At 37.9% G+C, this 17,510-nt stretch overlaps 1 protein-coding gene across 6 annotated transcripts in view; it reads left to right on the forward strand.

Moving 5' to 3' along the window:
- The window catches only part of LOC117171614 (WD repeat-containing protein 13-like), a 138,985-nt gene extending 122,023 nt beyond the window's left edge, over positions 1–16,962 (forward strand). For all 6 annotated transcript variants that reach the window (XM_033359078.1, XM_033359077.1, XM_033359080.1 and 3 more), the window contains one exon: positions 16,578–16,962. In XM_033359078.1, the coding sequence (XP_033214969.1) occupies positions 16,578–16,818 (241 nt within the window). In that variant the 3' untranslated portion in view covers positions 16,819–16,962. The remainder of the gene's footprint in view (positions 1–16,577) is intronic.
- Positions 16,963–17,510: the final 548 nt, after the last annotated feature.

A 17,510-nucleotide genomic window follows, 5' to 3' on the forward strand; every position in this document is an offset into this window, starting at 1 on the left:
TGCGGATAGAGGGTCCCTGTATCAAGGGTTTCTGCTGAATATGGTTACAAAAATAAATAGGCAGTCGCGGACAATTGTCCAGGGGTGGTCCCGAAGGAACTAGCCCCTATGCGGAGGTGTGAAAACCGTGTCGAAAGCTGAATGGCACCTGGGTGAGGTGTCTAGTACGGTGACTCCGGGATACCGGGCAACATCTCAGAGTACGCAGCCTTATCCTTGCATCCGGGGCTCTATAAGGATGGACGAACCCCTTTCCCTAGCTACTCGTGGGAACAACAATAAAAACACCAAGCATAGCTGTAGTAAGTGCGGTTCAAAATAACAGAACGCGCAGGGCTCCCGACAATGGGTCGGCCAACAATGCCGACCACTGTGGAGCTGGGGGAGCAAATGAAAATGGATTCAATACAATAGATCGGCGAATGACAGTGTGGCCCCTGAACGGGGTTACATGGCACGGCTGCATGCTCTGTGGAGCGAGAAACACCCGGAGCTATCGCACTTTTCACAGCAACGCCTGCAAAACCATACCGAACTACTCTGAAAGAGGGGCTATGTAAGCGGAACGCCTACTCTACCGCAGCTAGAACACGCCCGCAACAGAGAAAGAGAGGCGACTTTTAAGAGCAACCGCGGGCAGGCATGCAATAGAGGAAGAGCGATGCTTTATGGCCTGGAGAAACATCAACGCCATGGTTTTTCTCAAGCCTAAAGATTTGGCTGAAATGGATGACGAGCTTCACGGAAATTTTTCCGAAAAATCCGAACACTGGGCTATCAATTATTGTGCGTATAATGCAGCGAGAGCTTTGGCCGATTCGTACCGTAAAACGAAACCAACGGTTAATCATAAGACCAAAAGACGAATGCATCAACTTGCCATAAAGATAGGCTGGGCAAGACAGTACGCGTCCCGGATTCAGTGCATGATTGAGTACATCACATCTAGCAGGAAGTTTACCGCCAAGGTTCGAAGTTCGCGCGCGAACTCCGAACCCGTTATCACACACTTAACAAGTCAAAGCTGCTGACCATCAGACAGCATATTGTTGAGAGAATATGGATACTGTCTGACGCTAAGAGAAGTCTAGAGCGGAGGGAGAGGTGGGTCAGAGAAAATCAACAGTTTCTCTCTGACCCATCTCGACTCTTCCAAGACCTTTCAGTTACTGTCGACTACCAACCCCAACCAGAGGAGATCGAAGTATTTTGGAGAGAAGTCTACGAAGTGCAGAATAGACTGGACGAAGACTCATAAAATATAAATAGCCTCAAGGAGTGATGTGTTGTCCTCATAACACCTGATAAAGAATGCCCACTCATCACTACCGAGGAGGTGAAAAAAGTATTAAGAGTTGGTTGGTTGGTTGGTGGAAGGGCGCACAATACTTCTGCCGAAAATAGGCAACTTAGCTAACCCGAAGAATTACAGGCCAATCACTTGTCTGAACACACTGTACAAGATATTCACAGCTATCCTAAATGATAGGATTGTTCGGGCAATTGAACCCGTGTGGCAAGAAATGTATAAACAACGAGGCTCAAATAAAGGCATCGCGGGATGTCGGGGAGAACCTGCTCATCGATAGATGTGTCTGCAAAGATGCAGCATTCTAACAGCGTGACCTATCGATGGCCTGGACTGATTATTGGAAAACTGTCGATTCTACATCCCATAGACTTATCATCTGTCTTGTGGAAACCTTAAAGGTTCATCCGCAAATCGTACGGGGCATAGAGAGATTGATGCCGCTTTGGAAAACCAGATTTACTATCTTATCTGGAAAAAAATCGTGTGACAACTAACAACGTGACCTTTCAGAGAGATGTCTTTCAGGGCGACACCATGAGTAGTCTGGGGCGAAAAACCAACATTGTGCGTCCAGGAAACGCTTGGGTGCGGAAAAGTGGCCCAGTCCAATCCGAAACTCAGCGCACTTTGAAATTTCGAAATCGGATAATATCTTTAGTCTGTTCTTTGAGGGTGAAATCTCGAAATTTCACTAAAAAACACTAAAATTTAAGGTTTTCTAAAATGGGCTTAAAATCGATACCGATGCCTTCCAAGGGTCACTTTACGATGAAAAATCATCAGAGGGTATTTAGAGGTCCGTACCGAGTCGCCCAAGTAACCCTATGCCAATCCTCATGGAGGGGGAAATGGCTCAAAATTGCATATTTTCGAATAAAACGCTTAAATAATTGTGCGGTCCCTGGGTCATGTTTGTTTACGAGCACACGAGCGTCTTTGCCACCTCTACACTGAAGCTGAACCACCCCCCTTCCCCCCGGTCGGCGGTCTCCTCCCCTTCTCCTCCCTCTGGTCGAGCTTTGTCGAGACTTGTCAGAACCTGTCAATGGCTCGTACTGTCGGCTCACGCCTAATGTTCGTTCACTCGCAAGTGCTAGTTGACGTTGTCGTTATAGTTTCTTCTTCTCATTGTCTCTTCGTTGGTTCTTTTGGTGGTATAGATTCTGGTTCTGCCTGCACTGCCCTCTTTGGTTTGTATGCCACAGCATGACGAAATTCGCAAAGAGAGACTTTGTGCAGTGCCCTATATTTGGTCCTCCAAAAGATTTTGGTCCGAATGTTTTGCCAACGAGGGCTGAAGTTCTGCGAGGTTGTCAAGAGGTTCGAAAGCAAAAGGGATGTCTTTCAGAAAAAGACAAGGAGCCTTCGTTCGGAGACATTGCCGACGAAGTCCGTTCCAAACTAATAGTTATTTGGGAATCTGCTTCTACCCCAACGGTCTCAGAGCAGCGCATTAACGAATGTCGCACAAATCTTCATAAAAAATACGGGGAGAGGGTGGGGAAAGCGTTCCTACTGCATCGGCCTTCACATCTTCCTCTGCGATTGATATGGATATAGATTTAGATTCCTTCTTTGAGGAAGGTGAAGGTGATAATCCTCCTCCTGAAATTAAGATAAAGGTTGATGCTTCTACCGATGATGACGATTTTCAGGACATACCACGCAGACTTGTGCAGAGAAAATCATCGCAGGCCAGACTTAACTTATCTGAAGAAGCAGTCGTTGCTCAAAGATATGGTATAAGTCAATGGGTTGCGGCACATTTAAGCTCGTCTGTACTCCTCGCTGCCAATCGGGCAGTTATGATCTCTCCGGATATTTTTCAAAAAGTACCTGAGTGTCTAGTCATAGATAAAAGTAAGATAAGGCGCGAGAAAATTAAAATAGGCCCCAAGTTGACGGAGGAATCACGCCATGAGCATTCTATTCGTGGCTTATACTTTCATAGTCGGAAAGACGGAACATTGACAGCTGAATGGACTGAAAGGAGACTTCGATGCAGTGGTAGTAGTGGGCTGTGACGGTACAAATACGAATATGGGCTGGAAGGGAGGAATTATTCGTCTACTAGAGGTTGTTAAGTTTGTCTACCTCGATGTTGTTAAGTTTAAACAAGTTGAGTGTGACTTACTTGAGATTGAGCCCTCTGATCTCAGCTCAGATCAAAGGTATCTTTATGAGATATCAGATGCCATACGGTTCGGAGGGTGCTCTCCAGAGCTGGCCTCCCGGAAGATAGGCCCCATCAACATGGGTCGCTGGCTAACAACTGCAAATAAAATTCTGAGATTATACATATCAACAAAAAGACCCACCAACAAACTGTAAGTATTAATTGAGTACTTACTCATAGTATACGTACCTCAGTGGTTCCACATCAGACGGGATAAGTCTATCGCTGATGTGAGTTGGCACCTCTTCCAAGCAGTCAAATTGTCAAGGTTTCTTCCTCTGAAGTACCGAAATGTGGTATACACTTCCATTCAGAAAAACGGCTTCTCTGCTATGCTAGAAAATATACTTCTTGGAATGGTAACTGACCCTAGGCTTACCGTTCGCCAAGACGCACTCACCAAAATCCTGGAAACAAAACATAAGCAACAGACAACTGTTAGATACAATATTGTGCAAAAAATTAATTTTGGAGCTAATGATTCCACAGAAATGATTTATTGGAAACAGGCAGATGTTTCACTTACCGTACCTCCAGTTTTAATTCCTATAACAGAGGATGAACTTACCGCTAAGCTATCTATGGCCGATAGCTTGGTACCAGACTGGGACTTTACATCTTTTCCTTGTCACACAGTAGCGGTGGAAAGAACTGTTAGACTGGTAACAGAAGTGTCCAGACAAGGCATCGATCCCGAGGCTCGGGACCGACAGATACGCGCCACTCTTCTTTCTCGAAAGACTGTTAACTTATTTGACACTAAGAAAGACTTTGTGGGTGTAATTATTGACTCTGACGTTGGGTAGGGCGTGGGTGGAACCCGATGTGCAACCACCTCCACGTGGTCGGCTCTGAGTTACTCGAAGTAGTAAAACTCAGTGAGCTAGTAGCTGCACAAGTATTTAAGCGTTTTACTCGAAAATACGCAATTTTGAGCCATTTCCCCCTTCATGAGGATTGGTATGGAGTGATTTTGGCGATTCGGTACAAATCTCTAAGTACCCTCTGATGACTTTTCATCGTAAAGTCACCCTTGGAAGGCATCGGTATCGATTTTAAGCCCATTTTTGCAAAACCTTAAATTTGAGTGCTTTTTAGTGAAATTTCGAGATTTCACCCTCAAAGAACAGACTAAAGATATTATCCGATTTCAAAATTTCAAAGTGCGCTGGTCTTCCGAACAGTCGGCGAGGAACAAAGTATCTGCAACGAACATGCTTGCCGTCCCGGTAGTACTCTATTTATTTGGAGTAGTTCCATAGACGAAGAATGAGCTCAGATCCCTTGATATTGGGACATGAAAGGTTATGCACATAAACAAAAGCATGCATCTTAAGTCTTCTGTTCGCGACTGGACATCTTACGCCATCAAGGTGGTCGCGGAATATTGAGTCTTGAATGTCTTCACAACCGGATTTTTCTGGGTACACCACATAGAGTCGCAAATGGAAGAGACCCTCTTCTTAAAATGGTCAGGAATCACGAAGAAGTGGGCAAAGGAGCGTTTTTGTACAAAGCAGCGGAGGCTGCTGAAACACTCGGACTCAACTTCAGTATTAGGGGTGAGCAAAATGCATCAAATCTGATCTATCTCGCGTACTCACTCCTGAAAGCCCGGATTAAGAAAGCACAAGAGAAAAACTTTCGTGAACAGCTCCTCGATAAAAGGATGCACAGTATCCTCCACAGAAATGTGAAGGATCAGTCAATGTCTTGTGAGCTAACGTTTGCTTTCCTTAAATCGCCCGGACTGAAGTCTGGTACGGAGGGTTTCATTTTGGCATGTCAAGACGGTGACATTTCAACCTTAACATACCGTCGCCACATTTTGAGCCAAGACATTCTCGATGATAGCTGCAGGGCGTGCCATGCACACCCGAGCATTTAGCTCACATACATCTAGTTGTTTAACTCGTGCGAGAACTACCTACATTTAAAGGGACAATGCGGCACTAAGAGTGCTTTATTAACATATCTGTCACTCTTACTGCATTACCCTTAATATCGCTCCTCGAAATGCTCCTAGAGTAATCAAGTCAATTTTCGAGAATGGGAAGTGCCGCATATACTGGAACTTTATATTCTCGACAATTGTTTCTGTTCCACACTCAAGGCCAGACATGGTTCTTCTTAACTTCGAGAAGCGAACCATGTTCGTTGTCGCATTTTCGGCACCAGCTGACAAAAATATCATAGCCAATGAGAATGAAAAGAAGAGAGGTATAGAGAACTTATAAAGGAGTTGCAACGATTGTACCCGAAATATTGTGTTAAACTAATCGTCCTTATTATCGGCGCTCTTCGAGGTGCCAAGCTTTCACTCGTTAATAGTCTGAAAAGCATCCCTGCGTGTTCATAATATGCTAAAACACTTTCGGGAAAAATGCAGAAGCCGGTAGTCCTTGGATCGCTCCGTGTTCTCAGGGTGCACGAAACTTTTGCCGGATCGTCGTATTGATTCCGTTATAGACTGTAACCACCTTTCTCACGGTCGTGAGACGTGGTTGTGGCTGAAATTGTACCGCGATTTCGCTGGGGTGGGGTGCAATTTTTCAGATTAGCATCCGCTCCCGGCGAAATCCTGCGGTTGTCCTTAAGACAAATTTGTAATATATAAATGGGACTTCCCGTTATGGACTAGCCTTCTTTCGGCCGAAAATCTTAATATTTTTAACATTCATATTTTTTTTATTTGAAAATAATTTTAATACCTTCGTTCACCTATCGAGCCCGGCCATCTCAATACCGTTACCAGCATTTACAAGTGAACTGGTATAGGAAGTGTGACTACTTACATGTTAAGCCCACGAAATAAAAAAAATTTCTTTTCTTTTGAAATACCGAAACGCGGAAGGACTGAAGTCAGAGTGGTTCTGGTCCGTGTCAGGTTTCCCAAGTTGCTGCGAAAATTACTTCTATCCCATGCGCCTCGACAGTTCATAGCTGGCGTGATTCAGGTAGGGACATTGTACTTGATGCAGGTCGGGAATTTTAACTTTAACCTTAGTATATAGATATTCATCCCAACCCATCAATTGCGTGAGAAGTGAGCATTTTAGCTTTGTAATTTTTTTGCTGAGTACACACGTGGTGTTGTTTTGGCACTTCCTACGTGCTTCTGCTGTCAAGCTACGGTCGAAGTATACATAATCAAAGCGAAATCGATTAACGGAAGAATAACGTGGAGAGAGGAAGGTAGGAAGAGGGTGAAGAGTTGAGCGTTCAAGGTGCATTGAACGATTGTGGCTATAATGTATAGCTTGGTTGCATATGCAAAAAGAAAATGCTTACGCGAGAATATGCGGAGGGAGAAACTAGACAAGACCGAGTCTGATGCCTTCGGTCGCTGCGGGTGTGTGTCTGTGCATGTTCGCGAGTAAATTCGTATGCCAACTTTTGCAGGGCTTTGGAATGCTACCTAAGCATTCTTAATCCAAGCTCTCCAGCTACTGGCGATGCATCCAATATTACATCCAATTTTAATGTGGCTTATTTAGAATAATATTTTGAGTCCGCTTCGACTTAAACCTAATACTTTACAAAATACGTCGTAATAGAAGGGATATATGTAAAATTTCAATAATAATTAGGAATATTGAAAATATGCTTGGTTAAGTAACCCTGTTTTTAAGACTAATTTATGGGTGTCTAACTATTATTCCACAATTAGATAGTAAGATTTCAATACGAAACACTTTATAGTATATTGAGACATTTCAGTCCACATTTTTATTGGATATTAAGCATACTTCAAAACTAAAGTTTTACTATTTTTATTACTATTTTTATGAGAAAAGTGACTCCAAAAAGTATATATCATTCGATTTGGAATTTCCAGAAGCATGGAAATCCATTAAACGTCACAGAAGCATTTTTAGCCAATTTTGTGGGAACCTCAAAATTTCTTTTATTTCATTGGCGGCTAGAGAGAAAATTTAGAAATGAATCTAAGAAGGTTTTCTTGAGAATGTTGCCAGATGTTAATCACAGTTAGCGTAGGCATTGTGGCCTTAGGTGTTTAGGGCTGCCAGGATCGGTGGTTACTTGCCTTAAATTTACTCCATGCAGATACTATGTTGGATGCTGTTTTTTAATATTTATTTAATATAAATTTTTTAGTTAGATAAATATACTTGTAGTTAAAAAGTCAATAGACGACCAATAGTTCATAAATTTGTGAAATAATCATTACAAGCCGAGAAATTAGTGTTCAAAAGTAAGGTAATTTTGACTAAGCTTATTATTAATATTGTTAATGTTTATTGTAACACAAGTACCACACAAGTCATATTCTACTGTGTCCTTTTGAATAAAATAGTGAAAAACGAAGACTTTACAAAAGCTCATGTCATTAGCCGTCTTAAGCGTACTTTCTGTCGTGAAGCACTAGTTCGTTGCACTAGCGCTAAATTGTCGCCTTTATACCTATCTTCTATCTACATTTTTACATGTAACATTTTCAATTTATACCAATTATCATCTATTTCTACTGTGCTTGTTAAAATACTTCAAGCTTTTATCTCACTTTCATTTGATCTTGATAATGCGTCTCGGACATGATTTAAACTATCTTTCCTATAAAAAATTTCGTAATCATATTTTACAAATTCTAATGCCCATCATGCTAGTCTACCTGATCAGTTACAACTTTGAAATAATATCACTCTCAATATGGCTCAAATATTCGAATTGCGTAGACTACGGCTAAACATTCGTTTTCTGAAGCTGAATATTTTCTTTCTGATATTTTTAAAACTCTACTTTCAAAGGATATTCAATAATTGTTATGTTTTATTGTTTGAAGTGCGACACTTCGAGAAAATCATCTTTGAGAAGTCCTTTGTCAAAGGAACTGCGCGTCCCTAAATCTCCGATTTTGTTACCTAAAGAATTGCATAACCTTTCTTACTTCTGAAAAAAGACAGACAGTACCTTGAGCTATTAGTTAGCTCTATTGGATCGCAACAAGATTGATAAACAAAATCATTGGCGAGACATCCTTTGTCAAATATAACCCATTTTTAATAGTGCATCGTGCCCCGAAAATAAAAAATGTGGGGACGCAAAGAGCTGCACACATTTTTTATTTTGGAAACTAAATTAGTTAATGCCATTTCATAATATATGCATAACGTTTTCTTAAAATTTTAAATGTTCCTAAATGTTTTTGTAACTATTATTATGTCATCGAGGTAGAAAACTACATTTGGTTTCATGTCAAGTTTGTCTAATCTGTCCATCGGTCGCGCGAATGTTGCAGGAGCATTTTAAAAGCCAAAATTCATTCGCTCACATTATATATACCTTTACATGGGGCTGTAAAAGCTGTTATTTCTTCTGATCTTTCGTCCATAGGTATCTGATGATACGCTAGGTCAAGATCTATTGTCGAAATTATTGATATGAGATATCTTCTTTTATTTGTTATTTTCTTAACTTATTGAAAATATAAACAAAGTTTACGTTTTTCTTTGGGTCTTCTTGGCATAACCATCGGGTTGGGCAAGGCGTTAATAGAGGATTCTATTATGTCTTCCTGTAACAATTTATCTATTGATTTTTACATATGTTTACACATTTTAGAAGAAGCATGATAAAATCTTTGTTTTATTAGTTCATGACCCTAAGCGTCAATCCAATGTTAGTTAAATTTGTAGCTCTTAATCTCAAAATGTACAAGGCCCTATCATTTGACTGGCCTTTACAGGCCGGTCAATTTTCATGCATACAGCACTGACTTCAATCGCGTGGAGTCTGCTACGACTTTGCGCGCGTGCGTCTACCAGTGTTCTTTGTATTCATTTTAGTTTTATTACTCAACCTGAAAATTCCGTTTTTTGTTCCTTTACACATAAAATCCGGCTTTTCGAAGTAAATTCAAAGGGTTTAATTTATCATGGTCTCTTTTTTATTTTTATTACCAAAGATGGAACTCTTGAATACGAGGTTCACCAAATTTGAACGATACATATCCTGTCCGAACTTTTCTAAAATATAGATTCAGGTTTCAATTCAAATTGCATATTTTTAATATTTCCAAAATCATCAAAAAATTTCTCGTTTTAGAACCGTTAGGAAAATATTTAAATGAAACACATTCCACATTGATAATTTCAGCTTTTTTTCATGCAATTCCGTTCTCGAAATGGATAAATTTTCGAATTGCCAAATTTTTCAGGGAATCCCGCAAATACAGAGATAGGGTGGATTGTGAAAAGTCGATAAACGCGTCAAGTGATTAAAAAGTTAATTATGTATAGGAGATAGGGATCAAGCTGACTTCAAGCGCTAGTCAATCTCGATGGATTTCTCCCGAGAACAGGTGATGTATTTGCCAAACAAATAATGGAATAAAATAATTCAAAATGTTCATTAAAAAAAGATTAAATGTTTTTTAGTGGCCGTCAATACTAAAGTGATCCCAATTCGCGACCCAAGTTTACAAATTTTACTGCGAACTGCGTCGGCGAGTCTTCAATTGTATTTATTCCGAACTTTATATCGTCTATATATTTGTCCCAGGTGAAGTGTCTGTTATTTAAGTAGGCTTTAATCATTTTCTAAAATATGCTTTCTCAGTGCTTTAATGTCTGCTTGAGGGAAGCATTTTGAAGTTTTTGCGTGTCTTATTTCAAATTTCGCCGTTCATTTTGTTCGCGAATTCTTTGCTTTTATCGGTGTGGAGTGTCCGCGATGCTTCCAAATGCGAGATTACACGCTTACGAAATACTGATACCATAGTTATTCCAGTTGCTTTTTTATCGAAATTATTTCTACCTATTTCGTAAATATTTATTTTAAAAAAAGGTAATTCCTATCCTTCTTAGAGATAGATGATGTTTATAGCATGCTTGTTCCGTGGTAATAAAGTAGATGTTAGTAAAGCGCCAAGAGAAACAGCTTATTTTATGGATCTCACTAAAGTTTTTTTCTTTAAAAATATAAAGTATTAGTTATACAAATGTTTACATTTTTACGTATATTTATAAACACATAAATAATGTAATAAGTAATTTAAATTCATTATAAATAAATATGCATACAATTATAATTTGTCGTGAACTAGAATCATTTTTAGAGATTCCTAAGCAATAACTTAAACGGCAAATCGCAACCTCTAAATATCAACTGATTTTATCTGCTTTAAATAAAATTTTTTTGAAGAAAGCCATCGCCATATAAAAACTTGTCTCATTGACTTTTTTAATTTAGTGTAAAATGACCTTACGCATGCCTCATTTTATTCCAATCCCATGTATTATCTTTTTTCTATAACCTATTATTGGGAGTTTTTTCCTGATTTTTTTTCTGCAAGTACACTTTTTTTAGGGTATGTTGCTTGAGATCTATTAATTGCGGGTGTGAAATAGCATTGGTTATATTGTGTTAGCTCACTCGGTTGACTGGGCGTTATCTTGCTTTCTCTTCTCAGTTCTGTTTTAAATATCGTGCGAGGCACTCAGTGCATCTGGTTTTGACTCTTACTGGAGAAAAACATCAATAAAACCAAATTAAAAGACAGGTATTTTCTGTGCCGCTTTTGTGATTGATGTGCGAAGCTTTTTTCTTTTTCGAATTTTTGTGAAGTATAATGATTATTGATCCATTAACTTTGCCTAGTGCTTTCTCTTCTCTTTTATTGTGAAGTGAAGTGATTTTCCCGACTCGATTGTCTTTTAGTATTGTGGGAAGTGATGAAACTTGGTCGTAGCTTACGGGGCCTACATCTGGAATAAGTTAACAAACCTATCTAAATATTACTTATGCATATCAAACGTGACGTTTGTGGATTGGCTCGCGGATTGGAACTCAGATACTGGTTTAATTGGATTAAGTCCAATTGTAATTGATGCAAACTAGTAGAATCTCGACTAGCGTATTTAAATATCGTTTGATTTTCACTGTTGTGAATTAGCATCTTTTTATTTCATTGGCTTCAAAGGTACAATACATTGTTTCCTTTCTATCTGACGGCAGATAGCCACATTTTTTTAGTAACAAAGAACCGTAGGTTTTATAAATATATATTTGAATTTTTAAGAGCTCAGTTACCGTGTATCCTTCATGGTGTAATGATGTCATATTTATTTTGTATCGATGTATCAATCCAAGTGTGAATAAATAACTAAATTTAACAAAACTTTAGCTTTCAAGCTTATATTATTGTCTATCAGTCTCTGCAAAGTGTTTGTAGTACTAGTAAAACCAAATTGGTTCCCTCAAAATTAATACACGTCTTTTCCAGGGAGTGTGAATGCTGTGTTTCTTCTTGAGCTTCCGTCTAAATATGCGAATTTTAGATCGATTTTAGAAATAAATTTTGCTGACCTTGACGTGACTAGTATTTTTTGGTGAGTAGGAGTGAATAAAGGTCCTTTTCCTGTAATGTTAATAACCGTTCTTAAATTCAGGTGGACTTTGTAATCTTTACAATAACCCACAATTCATCATTTTAAGGCCTATGAAACAATTCCTAATTAAAGAAACTTTTTTGTTTATCTATGACAAGAAACTGTTTATTTGTTCAAATTTCGGCTTATGGGATTCCGTACCTAATAAAATCCGGACTCTAGTATTTTGAATATCCTGCATTTAATAATCACCGCCCATGAAGTTTACCTGGGTTTTAATGATTAACATGGGGTTTTCCCAATCAGAATGAAAGGATTCTATGATTTTCTGCTCCAAAAATATATCCACTCTTTGATAAATTCTCTTAATTATTTTAGGACTAACTTGTTAATTTCGACTCTTAATAGGATCTTGGCCTTACACGTCTATTTTGTGTTTTGTTATGCACGTTTCTCTTTTATCTGTACCCTGATAAATTTTTATTTATGCCCTAGTATTTTTCCGAAGAACACCTGATTTGTTCCCCTTCCCTGGTTTATCTAGACGAGATGACATTGTCCTTATCATAGTCGAAAAGTCCTTATACTTAGGCCTGAGTAGGCATGAGAATGCCTGGACGGAATGCGTGCCATCTTCAGTGTTTAATTGACTACATAACATCTGGTTGGCCGTTCATAGAAACGGATCGAAAGTTCACACACGAACTGATGACTTTCAATCACGTACTGAACAAGTCAAAACTGCTGAAAATAAGCAGCATATTGTTGAGTAAACACGGATGTTATGTGTCTACCAAAAATCGACCCAAGCCCAACGAAGTAGAGATCCCGAAAACACTGGAGCTGAAAAAAGATGCAGATAATATCGTCCGCTCTAAAGAGTTTTGCGACAACTTTAAAACAGCTGAGGAGCAATGTCCATTAATCACTGCTGAAGAGGTGAAGAAAGCACTGAGGGGTACTAAGAACTTTTTCGCTGCAGGACCAAATGGCATCAAGAGCTTCAGGTGGAAGATTTAATTCTGCGTACCAACATCTGGTCTGCATACTAACCTTATATCTTTAGAGCCATCCTAAAGTACCACACATAGTGAGAAGCTTACATAGTGAGAAGTCTACAACAAACATGCTGGCCGTCCCGGTTCTATTCTACTAGTTTGGGGTAATTAAAAGTACGATGAACGAGCTTAAAGTCCTTGACATCACCACACGTTAAATCGATCTTAAGCATAAGAGCTTGCATATCAATTCGTCTTTTTCGCGATTATGCACCTCACCCTTGAAGGCGGACGTACAGGGAAACTAGGAGAGGAAGGAACAGGAGATATGAAAATAAGAAATAGTAAGGAGCAAAAAGAGACGAGAAACGAATGTAGGGAAGAATGAAGGATATGTTATTGGAATATAGCAGGAGACGTGGCTAGATGAAAAGGGATGGAAATGAATGAGGGGGAGGTTACTAGGAGGTTAGAAATGGCAAGCTTAAAATGCAAAGAGGAAAAATGAAATGGGCAGACCAATGGGAAGAATAGGACGAATACATAACAGGGAAGGATAAGAAAGAGAGGAAAGAACAAAAATAAGGATTAATGGAAGAAAAGGTAAAGATGAGAGAAGAGAAGTGGAAGATAGTGGGGGTTAAAGTGATCAGTGATATGCAGGAGAGAGCAGAGGAGATGAAAGAAATGATTTGGCTTATAATAGGCAAGGATTCCAATGCAAGAACAAGAGATAGAGGAATAAGGAACAAAGGTAAAAAATGCGGGGAAAAGGCATTGATCAAGGCAAGGAAAAGAACAGTTTAGAGAAAAGGTAAGAAATTTTAAAATGGGAGAGGGAAATGTGGACTGGACAAAAGAAAAAAGTAATCGAGAACAATATACGAGATAAAAGAAGGAGTGTACTGAGTTGTGTGATTAAAGGAAAGGCGAAGAGAATAAAAAGTTTGAGGAAGAGGCGAAGAAGGCTAGGACGGAAGAAGAGCATTGGCAGGTAGTAAATAGAAAGAGAGAGAGAATGAAGAAAAAGAGTAAAGCAAGATATTGGAATGGCAAAATGAAAAAAAAAAAATTTTTTGATTTTCTAAGAGGAGTGAAGCGAAAAGTTAGGAAAGGAGGGAAATATGATAGAGAAAGAGATAAGGAAAAGGGCATCACAAGGGAAGAAATAGTCCCTGTATGAGAAATAATAAAAGATGGAAAGTCATATGTTGTATATGAGATTACAAATAAAGTATGGAAATATGGAGGGACAGAACTAAAGGAATAGGCATGCTTAATGTGTAATAGAGTATTGAGAGGAGAGGAGTGATCAGAGTAATAGAAAGAAGGATTAGTGATACCAATAGTGAAGAAAGGCAAAGGAGAGGAGGTTAAAGATTATAAGGGTGTGACGCTGATGCAAACACTGGATACAATTTATTTAACTGTTTTGTTGGAGAGATTTAAAAAAGAATTTAAAGACAGAAAGATAGAGCCACCGAATCAGATAGGGTTAAGAAAAGGAATGGGGGCGATGGAAAACATATATGTTCTGAACTATCTACTCGTAGTAAATAATAGAAGTAAAAGAAAAAAGGGGACAATGAAAGCAATGTTCGTAGACTTAAAGGTGGCGTTTCACTCATTAGGCCGAGTTGAAATAGAAAAGCTTAAGGTGAAAAGGAGGATAAAAGAGGGATTAATAAAGAGAGTATCGTAAATTTTTAGAGACAAAAAGCAGGGTAAAAGCAGGGAAACAAGTAGTAGATAGTTTCAGCCTGTTGAAAGAAGTGAGGTAAGGATGTTTTCTAAGCCCACTTTTATTTAATATATTAATATTAGACTTGGAAAAATAAATGAGGAGAAAAGGTTGGGGAGGAGTTAGGATAGAGAAGGAAAAGATATATCACTGGCATACGCAGACGATATAGTATTGAATGCACAGAATGAAGTAGAGATGACGGGCTGAACTGCAGGATTAGAGAAATTGTTATATGGGGCAAAGTATAATTTAAATGTAGAACAGACAAAGATAATGAGGTTTACAAAAAGAGTTGGAAGAAAGAAAGAATGGACGGATAGTTAAAAGGGCATAAAGTAAGAAGTAAAAGAGCTTAAATATTTGGGATATATCTTGTAAACGAATGATTGTCATATGACTCATATAAGAGTAAGAATAAAAAAATAAGCAGGGGTAATGAAACAGATATAGGGAATGAGAAGTGTTGGTGTATTTTTGTCGTTCTTTTTGTCATAGTTGTCATCTGTATACTCGATAACTTTCGTAAGACTTATGAGATTGGATTGTGCTTTAGTACAAAATTTTAAGGACCAAAAAGAAATATCCAGTTTGTTTACCAGCTACTTTTGAGACCACTTTTTTTAAGATTTGAAAATTCTATCGGCAGCTATATGTAGTGCACAAAAATACAAACAATTCACCTGTTCAACTTTTTTTTATAAAAACAAAAATTACTATTTATTTAGCATTTTTAAATTCCTAAAAACCAAATGAAAATTGACATTTAAAGCCAAACAAAGCGTTCTATAGGAAAAGGTCAAGAGAAGATAAACGTTACTTTTTCAAGCCCGTACAAGATTATCTCAATAACCTTTTGAATTTTGTTTAAAAAATCTAAAATTCAAATTTTGATCACAAAAAAATTAATGAAAAAATAATAACTCCATTTTGTGAGCAAACCAAGCAAGATACGAAAAGAGCTAAATTAACCAAAATTGTGGACCTACGAAAATCGACAGAGTTTTCATGAATTAGATTTTTATAGAATAAGTAGTTTTTGTTTGATTTGTAAAAAACAACATTGAAAATTGAACAAAAATTAAAATTGTGTACAAATGATACAAGCTACAAGAATAAATGAGACAACATTTATTCAACCAAAAAAATATTTAAAAATTTTTGACGAATATTGTTTTGATAGGAAGCGTGCTTTTTTTAATCGTAAAAAACAATATTAAAAACGAAACAATTATTAGAGTGGGACGATAGTCGTGGGGGCTAAAGCATAGACTTTGGACCTACTCCGTCAGCTTACGGGTTCGATTCCCGCCTCGCACCCTGGAAGAGTCTCGGCCCCCTATGTGGTGAACACTAGCCTAACAAGGGAGTTGTTCATATCCGGAGAGATGTTCTGTAAGTATTTAAAGCTGATGCTCTTGGTAGTACAGAATCCACCTTAAACTGTAGGTCCCCCTCTCACCACCAAGTAAATGTGTGTATGATTCAATTTTCATGTATATTATGAATTGTAATTATATAAATTTATTGAAATAATATATATCACAGCGAGGCTAAGAATAAAATTGAATATAAATTAACAAACGAATATCAAAGTATTTATGATAAATACAATTTGTACTTTATTTTGCAATAAATGAATAAGCAATTCCAGGCAGAGGCACGCAAAAAATGTATTATATTTGATATAATAGTGTTGAGCATAATGTAGGAAAGTTGATGTTTTAGACAAAATCGAGTGCAAAGCACGAGATACGTGATAAAATTGTGTTCGCTAAAGCTGAAAGAGCTTTAAAAAAAGAGAGTTTGGAATCACAAGATTACAGTGGTGGATGTTTTAAGTTTTAACATAATGAATATTATATGAGAAATGTACGTCTTTGTTAACGAACAAACTCTACATTACGATCAGAGTATCTGTTTGAAGTTCTTATTAGTCTTAAAAACAATTGTCACATTTCTCCATGCTTGATTCATAGTATATATTACTGATTTACAGACAATATCTTGTCCATTCAACGTTTTGTCCTCAAATGGGAGCCAGTTTAATAGCTACAGGGTCTGAAGATGGCTCTGTGCACTTGCTGGATTCTACTAAAGAAGGAAAAGCAGCTAGGGTAAATCGTCTTCTTGGCCATGCTACGCCTGTAGTAGCACTTTGCTTTAATTACGACGAGTCTCTTCTTGCCACAGCTGAATATCAAGGACTTATCATTATCTGGCGCAATAATTCATGCTGAAAATAAATAACGCATAGCATTCTGTTCTTCCTAATGTATATATGTAAACTATTAAACGCCATAGCTTGTTTGTAGATAGCGTAAATTATTCTTCAGAAGCGGTGAGCTCACGTAATCTTTCAAATTATAACATTGGTAAAGTAAGTCTATGTTACAAAGTATATAATTGCTTGTTTTTTTCAATAATTAGAAGAAGAATTTTATATCAGCAATTTTTAATTTGATCCTCACGCAAGAATATAAGGTGGCCAACAATACAAATAGCTTCCTTTTTTCAATTCGATTTATGGCCTCGCAAATAGTGTCCAGTACTTTCAGAAATATGGTTGCAGAATTAAAATTGTCGCGTCATTTTTAAAATTTCAAAAGACCCGCTATACGTGAGAAAGCTCTATAGGTAATGCCCGTACTGCTTAGTACACCATCTTGTTAGTAGAACAAGATTCTTGTCATTTATTACCCATGAGCCTACTAAACAATGTTGTGTGTAAATCTTGTAAGGGGAGTAAGGATTACGATTTTAATTTAAATAGTTAAAGGCAAGTATACAATTAATGCATTTAAATTTAAATTTTACGACTATGGCACTGCTCCCAACAACTGTCTTAAAATCATTGTCAAGCCTTCATCATATCTTCTACTAGATATTATCAAGGTTTCGACTAATCAGAATCACGCATTGAGTTTGAAAA

This window comes from Belonocnema kinseyi, chromosome 4 (genome assembly GCF_010883055.1).
Source record: "Belonocnema kinseyi isolate 2016_QV_RU_SX_M_011 chromosome 4, B_treatae_v1, whole genome shotgun sequence".
NCBI classification, from domain to species: Eukaryota; Metazoa; Arthropoda; class Insecta; order Hymenoptera; family Cynipidae; genus Belonocnema; species Belonocnema kinseyi.